The sequence below is a fragment of the Pseudopipra pipra genome, chromosome 2 (assembly GCF_036250125.1).
Source record: "Pseudopipra pipra isolate bDixPip1 chromosome 2, bDixPip1.hap1, whole genome shotgun sequence".
NCBI classification, from domain to species: domain Eukaryota; kingdom Metazoa; phylum Chordata; class Aves; order Passeriformes; family Pipridae; genus Pseudopipra; species Pseudopipra pipra.
Window position 1 is genome coordinate 20488386 of NC_087550.1, and position 16127 is coordinate 20504512.

At 44.1% G+C, this 16127-nt stretch overlaps 1 protein-coding gene across 2 annotated transcripts; it reads right to left on the reverse strand.

Moving 5' to 3' along the window:
• Nucleotides 1-5132: 5132 nt before the first annotated feature.
• On the reverse strand, nucleotides 5133-14877 carry NFKBIZ (NFKB inhibitor zeta). 2 transcript variants are annotated; one of them, XM_064644185.1, is made up of 12 exons: nucleotides 13322-14877; nucleotides 12746-12885; nucleotides 11797-11833; nucleotides 11596-11699; nucleotides 10725-11488; nucleotides 10177-10282; nucleotides 9700-9846; nucleotides 9146-9209; nucleotides 8352-8521; nucleotides 7585-7695; nucleotides 7299-7466; nucleotides 5133-6638 (listed from the first exon to the last, which is right to left on the reverse strand). In XM_064644185.1, the coding sequence occupies exons 1-12, from the start codon at nucleotides 13554-13556 to the stop codon at nucleotides 6585-6587; spliced, it is 2100 nt and encodes a 699-aa protein (XP_064500255.1). In that variant the 5' UTR covers nucleotides 13557-14877; the 3' UTR covers nucleotides 5133-6584. The 2 variants fall into 2 exon arrangements, with proteins under 2 accessions (XP_064500255.1, XP_064500257.1); XM_064644187.1 differs by having other exon boundaries at nucleotides 13383-13660.
• Between the last annotated feature and the right edge of the window lie 1250 nt (nucleotides 14878-16127).

The following is a 16127-nucleotide window of genomic DNA, read 5'->3' on the forward strand; positions in this document are numbered from 1 at the left end:
TAAGAAATCCATTAAGGACCAAGTATGTTTTATGATGAGGTTTTTAAAATGTCTTTATATAATTTCACCTCGCTTTAAAAAGTTTTTCATAGTTTTACCTCAAATGTTTGCAAAATTTAATGATTTTAGAGACATCGGTCCAGCTCAGAGTTCACTTCCATCATAGCATATTCAATTTGCTCTGGTCTGTTTTTCACTTGTCTCGTTCTGCTTTTTCTCTTCCTGTTCCAGCAATCATGGCTTAGAAAAATTAAATTTTTCAGGGGAAAAAGCTCCTTTTTGAGATTTGTCCAATGGTTGCTCTCAGCAGTCTGGCAATGCTAGCAGTGAGCAAAAGCAGTATCACAGGAAGGGTCTCTGAATGGAGCATGCAAAAGACATGAACTAAACATGAATACCTACAAAAGAAGTGTGAATGACCTACAAAATAATCATGAATGACCTACAGATCAGTCATTGCTTACTGTCTTACTTGGCGAATTTTGAAAGAGCAGGCAACTAGAAGGATAATTGCAAGCCTGCACTGCCTTCAGATGAAGCTCCTGTGGTTCTTTGAGTATCTTCAGACGAGCTTCTTTCCTTCTCTCTGCTTCTGGTTTCTTATCTAGCTGATGGGACTAGTGATTACTACTGTCTTTTGAAGCCACCTGGGAATCTATTGATGAATAATGATAACAGCATGCTACTATCTTGGTGGTTTTTCTCCTAAAACTCTTCCTTGAAAAATGTACATGGGGTTCCATTGGTGACCCAGTTCTTACTCCTACACTGTATGCCCAGCTACACAGCACAGAACAGAGGACGAGGGCATAGGGAGCATGGTAAGCATCTCTCAGGATCTTTCATCACTGTGACCTCAAATTTCCAATTCTTCTTAAAGAAACCCCAGATTTATTGGCATCACTTACTGGGCTGTTTCTAGTGGAATGAAAGTCCTTGGGCAAGGACCTGTGGTCTGCCAGAGGATAATAACAAGAGGTACCTGCTCGGCTCTCCAGGGTTTATTGGCTGGCCATGAACAGCAGTGTTTATGTAGTCCCTGTCCTTTTCTAAGGAGCTGCTTGTGAGGCAGCTCTGGGCCTTCCCAGAAAGGCCTCAAGAGCCACATAAGCAATGACTGAAGGCTGTCCCAAGGAGCCATGTACTGAAATGATCCAAATTCTACCTCTCCCAGCTTGAGTCAATGGAAAGAGCTCAGCACTGCTGAAGAGATCTTTTATTTGGGGCCTAAAAACCAGCTACAGGAAGCCAACATGCAGCATTTAATAACTATGACCTACCTCAGAAACAAATGGTACCTGCTGTGGTACCGAAGACCATCGAAACAGAACTACAAGCTTTCATTAAGCATATGCAGAAGCATCTCCGCACTGCAACCACAAGACATTTCACTCAGACTCTTCAATCCGACTTGCAGCCCAGACAGGTCTACAGAAGCACTGTGCAACTTCTTTCAATTGTCTGCTCCCCCTTCTAAATCTAAAGCACCACCTCAGTCATCTTTCCCTCAGGCTTTCTGACTAGCGAATGGGAAGGGAAAAATTTCACCAGAAACTAAGGGGAAAACCACGTGTGAAGTACAAGTTGGTTAGCACAGCAATCACTTTCTCAAAACAGCCTAGATCATGTTTTCTGAGCTAAAAGTAAGGTTTACCAGGTAAAACAAAGATTTACTGAGTCAATCTCAACCATGAGAGCTGAAAAAAAACAGACCTTAAGAAAACACAGCCCAAGATATGCTACTCTTCTCCAGCAAGCCTAAGATAGGTGCCTGAAGAAGAAACCAACCCCCAAGTCCCACTATTAGAAAAGAGATCGTCTGAAGGAGAAAACAACACACAAATTAGAGACAACCTCTGGTGTAGCACTTCCATACTAGTGTGGTTCCCAATTTCATTAGTGCTGCCTTGAGTGTTTTGCTATCAGTGATCGGATCTAAAGAAATACTGTAAGATTAGACACTGGTCCATTAGCCAACAACAGTAAAGAAATTTTGCCAGGAAACAGAGCTGTCCATATGGGCTTTGTGGGCAGATGAGCATTCCTAGGTAGCAAGTTGTCAGGAACAACTTCATTTTGAGGCTAGTTCTGCCTCATTTACAGGCAGAAATAACAGCAGTCCAGGGGCAGTGGGGGAAGGAAGTGAAATGCTGCTTGAAAAGTGTCCTGATGTCTGGGGATGCCACTTGCCTTTCTAAACCCAAGCATAGGCCAGTGTCTGCACAGCAATGTTGGTCCTCATCCTACTCATGAAAAGTAAAAGGTGTGGTATCAAGGGCTGGATGACACTTCACCAACTGGAGAAGGATTCAGTTGTAGGACCCTCCCAAGCCACCAGTCCCACAGGCCAAAACTACCACCAAACACTCAGGAAAAGTAATAGATAAAAATAGAAGAATTTGGTTTCAATACATTGAAATACCAGGTCAATTTTTGTCAGATACTTAATTGCAGGACCCTGTTCTTTGTCTTTATATGTTTACTGCACTTTAATCATCCTCAGCCGTTCTCTTACACAGGAGAGTATATATATTTAGAGTATATATATTTTTTAAAGAAAGGCAACCAGATACACAAACTGTCAGGCGAAAAGAACAAGCAGTTGATGTCATATCTTTACAGTCACTTCTACCACACCCAAGTCTCTCTAATAATGCACTTCCTGGCTGTGTTTTTATTGTCTGATAAAAATATAAAATGAGCAACGGATGTGGGAAAAGTACTTTTTCCATCTCCAGAAGCAGAACACATTTCTTGTAAATCATGGATTGCCACCTTCCACAACTCCAGCCAGATGAGTAGTCCACAAAAATCAGAAAGCAACTCTTTACTGAGGTTTGGCTTACTTAGACAAACAAATCAGAAACATCCTGGGAACAAAGTACCATGTATCTTAATATTCCTACTCAGATCTAAGCCAGAGTCTCTTCTATCTCTACTCCAACCAGAGAAATAAATGGTGAGCCTGCATCCACATCAATAAAAGCTATTCAGCGCTTTCCCAGCACCATAAGTTTTCAGGAAAACACTGTCAGCCTGCAAAATATTTAGTGTTGCTTCCTCTTCAGCAAAAAGGGATTGTTTCTAATAGCTAGTTATATCATGTCAGATATGACAGACCTTTCCAAGATCACAGGGGAGAAAAATGAGTCAGTTAGACTAGGGATGCTTTGTTGTGAAATTGCCTACAGAACTCTTGAGACAGTGAAATTAGGCTCTAGGCAAATTAAATTAGCTTCAAACACTTCAGTCTCCCCTTAAGAATTTTCTGACTTGGAGTGCCAGGAGTCCCCCTTCCAGAAGGGCCCAAGTGCCACTGAAAGTACCACACTGCTTCTAAATGCCTCTCACCAGCACCACCTACTTCATGCTCAAGCATTGGCCGAACACATCTTAATATTCTGCCAACCTTATAAGTCCAAGGGACTTTATCCATTTATGAGATGACTCAGGCAATGCCACCCAGAAAGGAGAGCCAGGCAGTCAGATCAGACTGATCTGAAGGCCCAGAATATCTCATCAGCAAATCTTTTTCCTGTGTAATCACCTTTTATAATGAAAATGAAAATTATCTGGAAAGAGTACTATTGGGCTCTTCATAAAAATAAAAAGTATATACCCAAGGCAGGGTCACTTGCAGTGAGAGGAGCAGATGACAGCATCTTCAACACGATCTAGACCCAATTAGCTGTTCACATAAAGCAGTGCCATTTCATCTTTGCATATCCTAACTAGAAATTCAATTCCATTTCCAGTCTCTATCATCATTTCCCAGTCTTATCTGCTAAAAAATGCACAGTTTCCTCTCTCCACCACCTTACCTCAGCACAAAAAGCCATTTTTTAGACTTTCAGCAATTAGTTTTTGCACAGGGCAGGAGCAGAGGAACTGCAAGCATGACCCTGAAGGACTCAAGTGGCTGCAAGGTGATTTTCCTGTTTTCTTCTCATGAAGGGTGCAACCAGTATCAGTGAAGTAAGACTGAACCCATGAACCACTACCAGTCTAGGCACAGTGATTTGAGGAAAGAGAATAAATTAGCCTGGTATCAGGCCTGTGAGTGTCCATTAGCAAGTCCTCAGGGAAGAGCTGTGAGCAGGGCAAGCCTGCAGGACAGTGCCTCAGCACAGAGTGAGCTGCCTCACACAGTAATTCTCTTCAGTAACTCTTCCCAAAAATGTTATTCTTTTAAGTATGCACCCAGGCTCTCCTGCATCAACAAGTGTCTTGTTTCTACCATTTTTCTGCTATCTCTAGGAATTGCATCCTGTTGTCTGTTGTGTGCTTGCTACCTCCATCAATATCTTCCAGGTCTCATGCTGGGAGAGCAAGCAGTTCATCCCCATCCAGTTTCTAGGGCCTGTCCTGGCTCTACAGAACTGCCCTAGTTGACTCTCTTGCTCCCTGGAAGGAAGCTCCAACACACCTCTGGGCCTCTTCCAGTCCCCACACTTTCACCTGAGGGGACACCCTCACCCCACAGAGCAGTAAGGCAGGGGCAGACATAGGGTTTATACAATAGCATAGTAGCAGATCCCAATGCTTCATCCGCTTTTCCCTCTTGACTATTGCCATCTCAACAGTTTCATGCTCAGCAAGGACAGCCTGTGATGGCAGCTCTTCCTCCTGAAGGATTGCTGCCAGCTCAGAGCCCATCTTCTTATCTGTGAAGCAAGCACAGCCCACCCCCACATGTATGGCCCCATTTGGCTACACAGACTGCCACCTGTGCTAAGGTGACACTTGTGCCTGGGCCGCAAGAACTGAGGGCCAAGGCAAGGAAGTCATGGGGAGAACATGAGAAAGTTCTTGTCAGAACTTTCAAGTACACAGGGACAAGTGTTCAGGTGACAACCTGCAATGTGGACAACCTGGTGACTGTTATCTCTATTTAGGGCATATCTACTAAATACACAGGCAATACAACTGCACAGTGCATGACCCAGAACATCCAAGCACCAGCTTCAAAACCAGCATCAAACAAGGCAAAGCCTTAACAGCAGGATGGAGAGACTTCATTTCATCCTTAACAAATTACCTTTGAGCCTCACAGTATTACCATGCTAAAATCAGATTTATCTCAAGCTTGATTTCATTGTCATTATTTCTATCACACACAGTAACCACCAAAATTTAATTATCATGTTTATTCAAACACAAGTTACATGTGACCCTTCAAGAAATACATTGCAACTAAGCCTCCATATATCAGATTTTTTTCATTTAGCTTGTCTACAAGACATACTTTGTCAAAACAGCAGAATCAGACTAATTAAATGGTTATGGCAGAGAATTGCATGTGATGCAAAAACAGCTTAAGAGCAAAGACCATACAGAGAACACATTACTGGATTACAGCCCAGCACAGATCATTCAGAAAGTGATAGGAGGAAGTTTTTTCCAACAGAACACAAGTATACAGCATCATTAGTATACATTTTGCATTAATAATCATAATTATTAAAAAATAGAAAAACATTAACTTCAAATATTACTTGGCTAACCACTATACCTATAAGGTAAAACCATAAATGGACTAACTGCTCAGGAGGTGGAAAACATTAAGTCTCTAGAATTAACTAGAGCTCAATTCAGTAAGCTACTTATGCATGTGCTTAAGCCCTACCAACATAGTGGGGCTTACACATGTTGAAGTATTACAATTAACATGGAGATATGTCAGCATGCACCAACAGTTTAAGTACATGCTAAATACTTGCACTGAATCAGGATCATATTCCTTAAAGTGCAAGTTACATATACACTATAAGAGTCCTGATCTTTCTCTCTCAATCTATTGTTCCATCGAAAGAAAAACCCCTACTGGGCATGAGAAAAACTGACTGTCCCTTGAAGAAGCATGGCTTTTCATGTGTTATTAACAACAGTGCCAGGACAATCTTAACTGTACTTTCCATCTTCACTCTTTCAAAACAACAGAATTTACCCAATTTGCACCAGTCTAGTATTAAAACTCTATATGCAATTTGCAAGTTCAGGATCAAGGAACTTGTTTCTTCAGGTCATTCCCTAAGTGATCAATAGATTCTTAGAAATATACAGCTGTACAATAGTGCCAGTGACTATATACAATCCTGCACAAGATATTGGAAGAAAGCTAAAAAGTTACATAAATAAATGTTCAACTTCAAAAATATTCAGTTTCTCTTGCACTTAAGTGTTATTTAAAACACAAAACACTACAAAGGCTGTATTGTTGAACTGTATCAGCTGTCTCTAAAAAAAAAAAAAATCCTGTAGAATTTCCCTTGTCTACAAGTTATCTGTATGGTTGTTTAAATAAAATCAGTCTTGCTGTAGCTGTGAAATCCAGGTATCCAGGCAAATGTTCCACATACTTGGGAATTAAACATTCCCGTTTGGTCAGAGGAATTTGATTGTTGGGGTTTGTGGTTTTGTTTTTAACTCTTATATAACCCACTATATAATAGTGAACAAAATGCTTTTGTTTCATAGAAACAACTAACATTTGCCCACACCAGGCAAATGGTCTATTTACAGATACATTAGGACTGCCTGACTGACAGTGAGTGTGAGTTGCTGAACTCCAAGAAACATGGAGCCTAAAACGGCGACACTCTCTGCTGAATCGCCTTCCCTTTTAGGATACGTCTTATCTGGAGAAGAGAAAGACACAAAAACATTAGTATTCATTACCCTAAAGCGAGTCATAATGTGAAAATAAAACCCCACCCTAGACTCAGTTTTGCACTCCTCATTTATCTAAGCCTAGGTTCTGAGTTCAGTTACACAAGAATTGATCCAATTTTACACCACTTGAACCAACGAAAGGCAATAGTCAGCAACTCAGTTGTGCTTAAGTTACAAGTCTCTTATGCCAAGAGTCACCTCTTTCATCATGTATTTATACAGCTCTCAGGAAAAAGGGATTTTCTTCATCTGTTACTTGGGTCTAAGAACTGCCTTTACCAATTACAACAAGAGCAACAAAAGCACAATCACAGGTCATACTGAGACGAACTGGAGAAGGAGTATTACCTCCAGTATGTTGCAAGGTTACAAAGACAAAACCTATCTTGACAGGAAAAAGCTTTTGAGATGGAAAAAATAAAAGCTACAAGTGAAACCTAAAATCCCAAGTCTTTGTATATTCTGCCTGATCTTGACATTGAAACTAAAGATCTCTGAATAAAGTGGCACTTGCTAAATCTTTTCCTTAGAAGTTGCAACTCAAAACCCAAAAGAAATTTTTGGAGAGGAATAAAGCTCTTGTGTAGATAGGGACAGATGGAAGGAGAGGGTTGTTATGACTTTACCTGTTCTCCTACAAGGCCATCAGGAACCAGGTGAACTGGCTGTTCATTCTCCAAGTTTCTGGCACTTGGATCAGCTCCCTTACGCATCAGCAGGCGCACAGCATCCAGCTGGCTCACCCGATACTGCAGGCTAGCAGCCACGTGGAGTGCTGTGTTGCCATTGTAAGCCTGAAAACGACAAAATAACTCCATGAAGAAAAGGTGAGGGCATGAGACTCAGGACACTCGCAGTGCCACACACAAGCACATCCTGGATTTTATCTGCATTACAGGAAAACTACCATACCTTGGCATTAACAAAGGAGAGGCAGTTGGGCAGCTCCAAAAAGAGACGAATGAGCTCCAGGTTTGCTTCTTCTGCCGCCAAATGTAAAGCAGATCGACCACTTTTGCGATCCTATCAAAAAAGAAACTGTTAGTCTTCCCTGCAGGTGCTTCACCTATCCAGGGTGAACATGTAGACAAACAAAAACGGAAAGCAAAGTAATTGCAGAGTGTTGAACAAACATACTTGCACCACAATTCATCAAAAGTCAATCTGAACATATATTTTAATATCAACACCTGATGAACAGTGGACCTGAGCTCATCTGGAGGTAAGCTTACATAATGTAACATTTTGATATTTTGGCTAAGTAACAGTCTGGCCCAGCACAGACCTGAATGCACAAGTAAGCCGTTTTTAATTAAATGTTGTAGTTCAAGAACAAATTATCATCAGTACCCCATTACTATGGATACCTGAGCGCTCCAGAGATATTCCTACTTTTACAACACTACTAACTGCAGCCAGTGTAGAGTCATTTTTAATCCAGAAATTAGACTGTCACCTCCCTCTTTCCCTAGGGTTCATTTGCATTGATAATACCTTGCTCCTTGCTCTGAATAAATGCAACATTCTCATCCCATTTGGGCAAATTAAACTGTAGGGAAGCTTTCAAATTAGTCTACTTCCTTTGTAATAAAGCTGAAATGTGGCGTGGGAGAAAGCGACATGTTCTGCTTCCACATTCTCGCTGGATCTGGCACTTCAGACTAAACCATTTTACTTACTTTCGCTTCAACAGAGGCTCCCATTTGTATCAGAGTCTTGATAGTTTCTACCAGGCTCTTGTTTCTCAGCAGAAGCTCCTGGACCTCAGGGGAGTGAGGTGGCTGACTGTTCTGCAGTTCATGCAGCACAGCATTATGGGCCAGAACCGCACAGTGCAACGCTGTCATACCTTAACATAAAAAAATTAACATCATCATTAATGAACAAGTATAATACAGAAGTATTGTCTGGCTGCTTTTATCCAAAGGCTGGATAAAATTGTTTCTCATCCCATTAAGCCCAGGGATGGTTCCATATTTGCAAGTGACAGTGACTGTTCCTAAGCAGTTTGAGATTTGGGTTGTCCAACACTGGAGGAGTTAAGTAGCAACCTACTGTGAGCTCTCAGCCAGCAGATAATGAAAGAATCAATTTCTAATATATTTTTTTACAAAATATACATTAGAAAGAGCTGTTTATGGAAAAGAGGTCCAAACAAAGCAGCTCTTGAGTGCCAGAGATTCTGGCTTCTGTATCCACTGATGTAACGCTGCCACTCAAATGTTTTAAACAATAGCCAATTACTACCTACACTCTCTGTGCCAAAGGTGGCAATCATATGCAAGAGGAAAGAGGTCCTGTCAGACACAGACTAACCATGTTTTTATCTGACAGATGTCAGTTGTAACTGTAAAACTCAATCTGACAAAGAAATACTCCATTTTCTTGCTTCTCAATCCAGGATAACATTCATATCAGCACCTATAAAACATTGTAATATCCAGTAACTCTGTAAATTATCTTAACTACTCACCATCATAGTTTGTTGCCTCAAGATCCACATACTGATTGCTTCCCATGGCTCCCTTTTGGATTGCCTACAAAAGCGGGAACAGGTACACATTTAGGTCTTATCCAAACCACATACCACTTCAAGTTTGTATACAGTCTTACTGCAACAAAGTTGCAATAAAAAGGGCACTCCTGTAAGTGTTCAAGACCAGGCTGGACGGGGCTCTGAGCAATCTGATCTATTGAAAGGTGTCTCTGAACACAACAGGGTAGCTGGAACTAGATAATCGTAAAAGGTCCTTCCAACTCAAACCATTCTACGATTAAGAGGAGACTTATTTATTGGTTTGGTAGACTTGAGGATTCCAGCAAATGACTTCAAAATGTTGGTGAGAACCTTAATGTGAAATTCAGTCTCACTTCAAGCTGTTAATGTAGAGCCCTGAGACACACTCACAGGGCTACCCAGAGAGAAAAGATAAAGGGAGGAGTGATGTTTCCACAGTTTCCCCAAGACAACTAACACAAAGTGTAAGTGTTAATGGCCGGGGCAAAGCTGTGCCTGCTGGTTCTTACCTGGAGGACCTGGGCATGCCCCTTCTCAGCACAAACATGCAGCGGCGTTCTACCCCAGCAGTCTGTGGTGTTGACTTGAGCCCCCAAGCTAACCAAGTCCTGCACAATGAGATGCTGGTTGGCAGCCACAGCAACCTGGAAAGCACTCTGCAAACATCAAGAAGAAAATTTAAGCTATTAGTCATCTGATCTCTAACAGGAAAGAGCAACTAAAACAAATAAAAAGCCTAGCTGCCTGGTATTATTTAAGCAGTGATTATGAATGCTAGGAAGCCAGGACAAATGAAGCAGAACACATAGTTTTACCAGCTCAAGGTGATCCCAAGAAGTATTATTAGCTCAAGGTTAATATTAGTATGCAGGCTAAATCTTGGGGTTAATATTAAATAAGCATTTCACCACATCTTTCTCGAGGTCCAGACATGCAGGAAGCACTCAGGTGCACAAAGCAGGTGCAAAGGTTTTTGAGAACCTCACCTGGCCATTGTGCTCTTTAATATCCAGCATGTGCATGGCAGCCATCTTCCTTGCAAGAACATAGGAGAGTGCTCGACGGCCCTGGGCAACAGCAATGTGAAGGAAGCTGCAGGAAAGAGAGGAAACAGTTACACCACCATACAAACCAGGGTTCAAGATATCAGAGATCCAAACACATGGTAAGGGGTGTCATGCTGCCAGCTTCAGACCTTTTCTGCATAACTAAGACAGGAACATGGATACTTTCATACCAGGACAATTTAAAGCGTCTAAATTTGAATGTTTTTCTCTCCACTTACCACAGTCTATTGATAAGTACTAAAAATTAGACAATACAAACACCTCATCTACTCAGTGCGCTGCAACTCTTTGCATCACACCACATGCTTTGCTTGATTACCTTGAACTACTGCACTCATGACACAAACACTGCTACTGAACGGCTTCCACTATACCACTCTGCCTCTCAACTCCCTCCCCAGCCCACCAAAATGCAAAACCATTCCCCAACCTCCCACATAAGAAACACCAAGATAAACGGCACTCACGTGTCTCCATCCGAGTCTTTTGCAAGGAACTGGTCTTGAGATATGTTAGCCAGTTTGTTTTCCTCCTGCTCCACTTGCCATTGAAAAAATGACTTGCCCAGCTGCGTCGTGCTTCTGGCAATGCTTTGATCAGGTAGAGAGACATTCAGAGCAGCCAAAGAGACGCTGCGCTCCAGACCACCACAGATGTTGCTGGAAAGCAAGTTGAAGTTCGGGGCATGAGGGGCAACATCAGCCTGTGGGTGGGCACTGGTCAGAGGCTGGAGGGGAGTGGAGATGCCCTCCGAGCCTTCAGAGTCATTCAAGAGGGAGGAGAAGCTCTGGGACGGGCAGTACTGCAGTTCATGGCTCTCAAAGGTGTTCTGCTGGTAGGCAGGAGATTGATCATTGGCAGCAAATGGCCTGTACTCCAGGGAGGCATCTGAAGGATAACTCTGTGACAAATCTTGGTTCTGGGATGGGGGGAACTGGTAATGTTGCGGTGGATCAAGTATATGCTGGTTGGTATGATCTTGGAACGGTTGGTATTTCTGGGACGGTGAAAAAGCCTGTGTTCCTGGGCTGTCCTGGTACTGCTCACCGGACGAGCCGTGACTGGAGACAGAGTGCATCCAGCTCACCTGCACCGTGTTCAGGGAAATGGGGCTCGACTCGTTCTTGATGTTTATGATGTTCTGCAGCAGATCAGAACTACTGTCGTGCTTTGGGTCGTTTTTATGTGTCTCTTCCATGTTATCCATAGAAGTTGGTGTCTGAGGTGGTGTCTGACAAGAGGAAAAAAAAAAAAATCAAAACAAGCCCCAGAAAGTTGGAGGTACAGTTGTATCTGGTAGTTTCTAATTGTATAAAGCAAAAACTAATACAAACTTACCAGGAGATGTGGGTGAATATTAGCCTGGCGTTTGAAAGCAGGTCCATCAGAAAGGAGCTCAGGAGCCTTTCTTTTGCCACTATGACCTAGTATGCTCTTCAGCTCTGTTGAAAAGTAAACAAATTTAGAATCCATTTGGAGGTTACTCTTACAACTGATTTAATACTGCAAGGTATGTATAAAAAAAAAACAACAGTCTACCTGTGTATGGCTCGTAGTTCACCAATCCTCCTTGTGCCTTTCAAGAAAAATCCAGATTGTTCTGTTATTATAATGTTATTACAGGGAAAAAAACCAAACCAAAACAAAACAAACAACAACAATAAAAACACCAAGAAAGCAGCAGTGACTTCCTTCATAAACACAGAATATACCTTATAGTAATTCTAGTACATGGTTGTCTAACCCTAACTTAATTGCTTTTAATTAAGGTTAGAAAATGGAAATACTTTCATGAAATTTAAATGAAAACCACCATTTTTCTTTAGGCTTTTTAAGCTATTTGTTACAATACCACAAAACTCCAGAAAATCTAGAGAAAGATACTGTTCCTTCCCAAGGACTTCTTTTAAACTTGAATAAGCCAGCCGATTTTACAGTTCTCCAATGCCATGAACTTTTCTATGCAAAAATCTTCCAGTGACACACTGATCTAGAAAGCTTACAAATACACACTCAGAAAAACTATTCTAATAAAATCAAAAATACCCTTTATCTTCTCAGAATTTCCTGTATTTTTTTCTGTCTTTTCAGACTGGAAGTGGAAGGGCCTACCTTTATACTGTGTGCTCTGCACAGAGAAGCGTAAGAGCATGACAAACAAATCTCTCCTGAGAAGAATCCCCAACCCTTCCAATGAGTGATCTCATTGCAGTTAACAGGGAGTTTCTGTGGTTTCGTAACGCAAATGTATCTTTACCCAAACTCCCTTTAGAAAATAAAGCTTCGTAAGAACATTTTTAAGTGCTTCCTTCTCCCACGGTAAACCTTTCCACCGATTTCTGCCCAGCAGTATTCTTCCATTATGCGTTCAAAAGGAAAAACACTGATTCCAGCCACATCAGATAAAGCAGCAGCTCATTTCTAGCGTTATCGCAAGGCACAGTAACCATTAAAAGCAAATATGTCAGTGTACAGAAATGCCGGTTACCTTGTTTTCCTCGGTGGCGGGGCCCGAGGACATCTGTTTGCTGCTCCTGAAATGCAGCAGGAGCTCCTTCACGGAGTTCTTCACGCGGACGCCTTGGAAAGGTCCTCTGTGCTGCTTTCCCCCCCCCATGTGTTGGTCAACTGCGGAGACGCGAAAACAAAACCCGATTTTTAATCACTGATTCCGTTTTCACAGAACAAAAATAAAAATAAAGAAAAAAAAATACAAAGCCGGGAACTCTTGTGGAAAACCACCTAAATCCCTGGTTAGCAGAGAGGAGCCAGGGCGCTGCCCCCCGCGTCCCCTCCACCATCCCACGGGCGAGCGGCTCCTCCGCTGCCCCCTCGCCCGGGCACCCCCCGGCCGCTCCCGCTCCCAAGAATGGGAACACTCCGGCGCTGGGCGTGCAGCACCTGCGAGCCGCGCCCGCCCGACGCGGCAATCCCGCTTTTCACCGCTTCGGCGGCTTTTCAACCCGAAAGGGTCGGCGACCGGCTTCGCCCCCCGTAGGGACACAGCGCGGACCGCGGCCCCGCGCCCTCCCCGCCGCCCCCCAGGCCGGAGGACACGCCGTACCTTGCAGCGCGGGGCGGGGGCCGCCCCGGGGGTCCCTCCGGCCGCCGCCGCGGCTGCTCACCGAGAGGTCCGAGTCGGATCCCGGCGAGCCCGGCGCGGAGGAGTGCGCCGGCGAGCAGCTGCCCTCGCTGGAGTGGGGCGAGGCCCCGTAGAAATAGGCGAGGTTGATGGGGCTGCTGAGGGCGCCGCCGTCGCCGCCATCGGGCGCCGCGTCTCGGCTGCTCTCCACGATCATGGCGGTGCCGCGGGGCGGCGGGCGGCGGCGAGGGGCGGCTGAGGGCGGCGGAGCGGGAGAGGAGACGGCCAGGGCTGGGCGGGCGGCGCGGCGGGCACTGGGGGCGGCCGGGCGGCCGCGGCGCTTATAGCGGGTCCGCCCCCACGGGGCGGGACCGGGCCCGGGCGGGGCCGCGCTTCCCGTAAGGGCCGCGGGAGGAGCCGCGCCCGCGGCGGGGCGGGAACCGGGAGCAGGATAGGGCAGGGCCGAGCAGGACAACGCGAGGGGTTCGTGGCGTGGACGACCAGAGCCCCCAGCCTGGGCAGTGGGCAGCGTCGCCAGGGTGGGGGTGGCGGGATGGGATGGGAACGATGGGGGTGGTAGTTACGGATGCCACCTCGCACCCTGTCCTCCCAGTTTACCCCTGTAGGCTTCATAGAATCACAGAACGTGCTGATTTGGAAGGGACCCATCGGGATCATCAAGTCCAATTCCTGGCCCTGCACAGGACACCCCAAGAATCACACCATGTGCCTGAGCTTTGGCAGCCCTCGCTCACAACGAATGCAACCCCTAATTCCCACCCTCTTACGGAACTGCAGAGATAGAAAGGACAAGCATCCACCTCAGCCCCCTGTTACTGATGCCCAGCTCGCGTCCCCGTGTGCAGGTTCCTCTCACCCCAGGTGCGATGGCGTGGGAGTCTTTGTCCCACTCCTGCCAGGCCGCGGCTCCGGGGACGTGGTCTTGGGAGTACAGGGATTTTTTGGTCGTGTGCTTCAAGTGAGCAGCATCCAGCGAGAAAGGGAAATGTGAGCGGTTACTCACAACAGATGACTCATTTCTGTTCCTCTGTGACTGGAGCGTGTAGTAGGCAGGGGGCAGACACAGGAGTTATTTTGGTTTTAAGTTGCACCATACCACGGTGGCAAAGCCTCTTGGTCGAGGCCAGCGGGGAGAAGTGGGTAAGCAACACAATGCCGAAACAAAAAGTGGGCGAAATCATGTACCTGCGATTACTGTGAACAACAGCACTGAGTTATTACCGATGTTCATGGGGAGACTTCTCAGGTTTCTACTTTTCAGACAAATATATCTGCTTTCCTCATTTCCACTGAGGTCACTGTCTTCTAAAATACAAAAGTGCGATTTTGTCTGTGAGGTTGATTAGGATGTTTTTAATACTGTGGGTGCTCCAAAAATTATGTAGTAAAACAACATGGTCTTTCTGAAGTGTATTATGCAAATTGGAGGTTTATAATTTATATTATTATTAATGTTTCATTGTATTGAAAAACATGGGACAGGTGCAACATGAAATTATATTAATCAGCCCATGAGGAGGCAGGAGCGAATTACTTTATACTATTCAAATATTTCTTCCACTGTCAGTTGAAGCAAGGTTTTTGCTGGGAATTAGCTAGGCAGTTTTCTACTCCAAAAACTGCTGTTTTACACCACAGATTGAAAGTATGCAGTCACAACAAAATTTGCAAATGGAACCCATAAACTGAAATCAGATGCCAAGTAATGCGAGAAATAGCCCAAGAACTCGCTCCCTGAGCAGCAGCTCTCTCCCAAGCACGGGTCCCTCATTAATGAACCGCTTTATGCAGGTGAGGATTTCTGAAATCAAGCCATATGGTTTCAACACACTAGGAGATGGTTCTCTGTTCTTCAAGCCTTAGTCCTCACTTACAATACCTTAGCCTTAGGTAGATGCTTTTAAGTATTTCCTCATTGAAAAGCACTTGGTGCTGAGAGATCCTTGAGCCCCCGAATGCTCTTTGCACAGTTGGTGGCTAATGGGAGGACTCACAACTCAGCTTTCTGAAAGCAGATCTGACTGATGGACCTTTCCATTCTCATCCCTGCCAAGTAGCCCAGAAAGCAAGTTATTTTAATATCACCAAGAGGGTCTACAACTACTGCAGCAAATGGATTTCATCTTTTAACAAGCAAATGGTAACGTGAATGTGAGAAGTTGATAATTCAGAAAATTAGATTTGTCATTATAGTTGCCTGCAATTGCCCTCAAAATGCCGAGATTAAATGAGATTTCAAGCCAAAAGTGGATTTCTCTCCTTGTAGTTGTACTGTGCCATGGAAGGTCCCTAAACCACATGCAGGTAGGGACAGGCAGCGCCTTTATCGTTGCTATTCAGTAACAATTTTGGAACGGATTTAATTGAAGATTAGTTGCTACATATGAATGAAAACTATTCTATAAAGCAATTTAATGAGTTCTTGTTTGGGTTTTTTTATCTTAAAGAGGATGTGAATTTTTTTTCTCTTCTATTCCAAAGTTTCTATTCTCCTGAACGCTGAATTGCTGACTTACTCTCCCTTTACCAACGAAAATCCACTTCAGGCAACACTCTGATACATCAACTCATACTTGTTTCATCAGTGACATCTTATTTATCAGGTCTCCTGGCATAAACCTACTCCCAGTCAAAGCAGATTAAGACAAGTCTAATTCCACTGAGCTCTGTAACAAAAGGCTCTTTCAAAAATACACACACACCCATAGGTTGCACAAGATGAGCTGGCTCCCAGCGGCCTTGTGCACTCAAAGTGCTTCCATGAGAG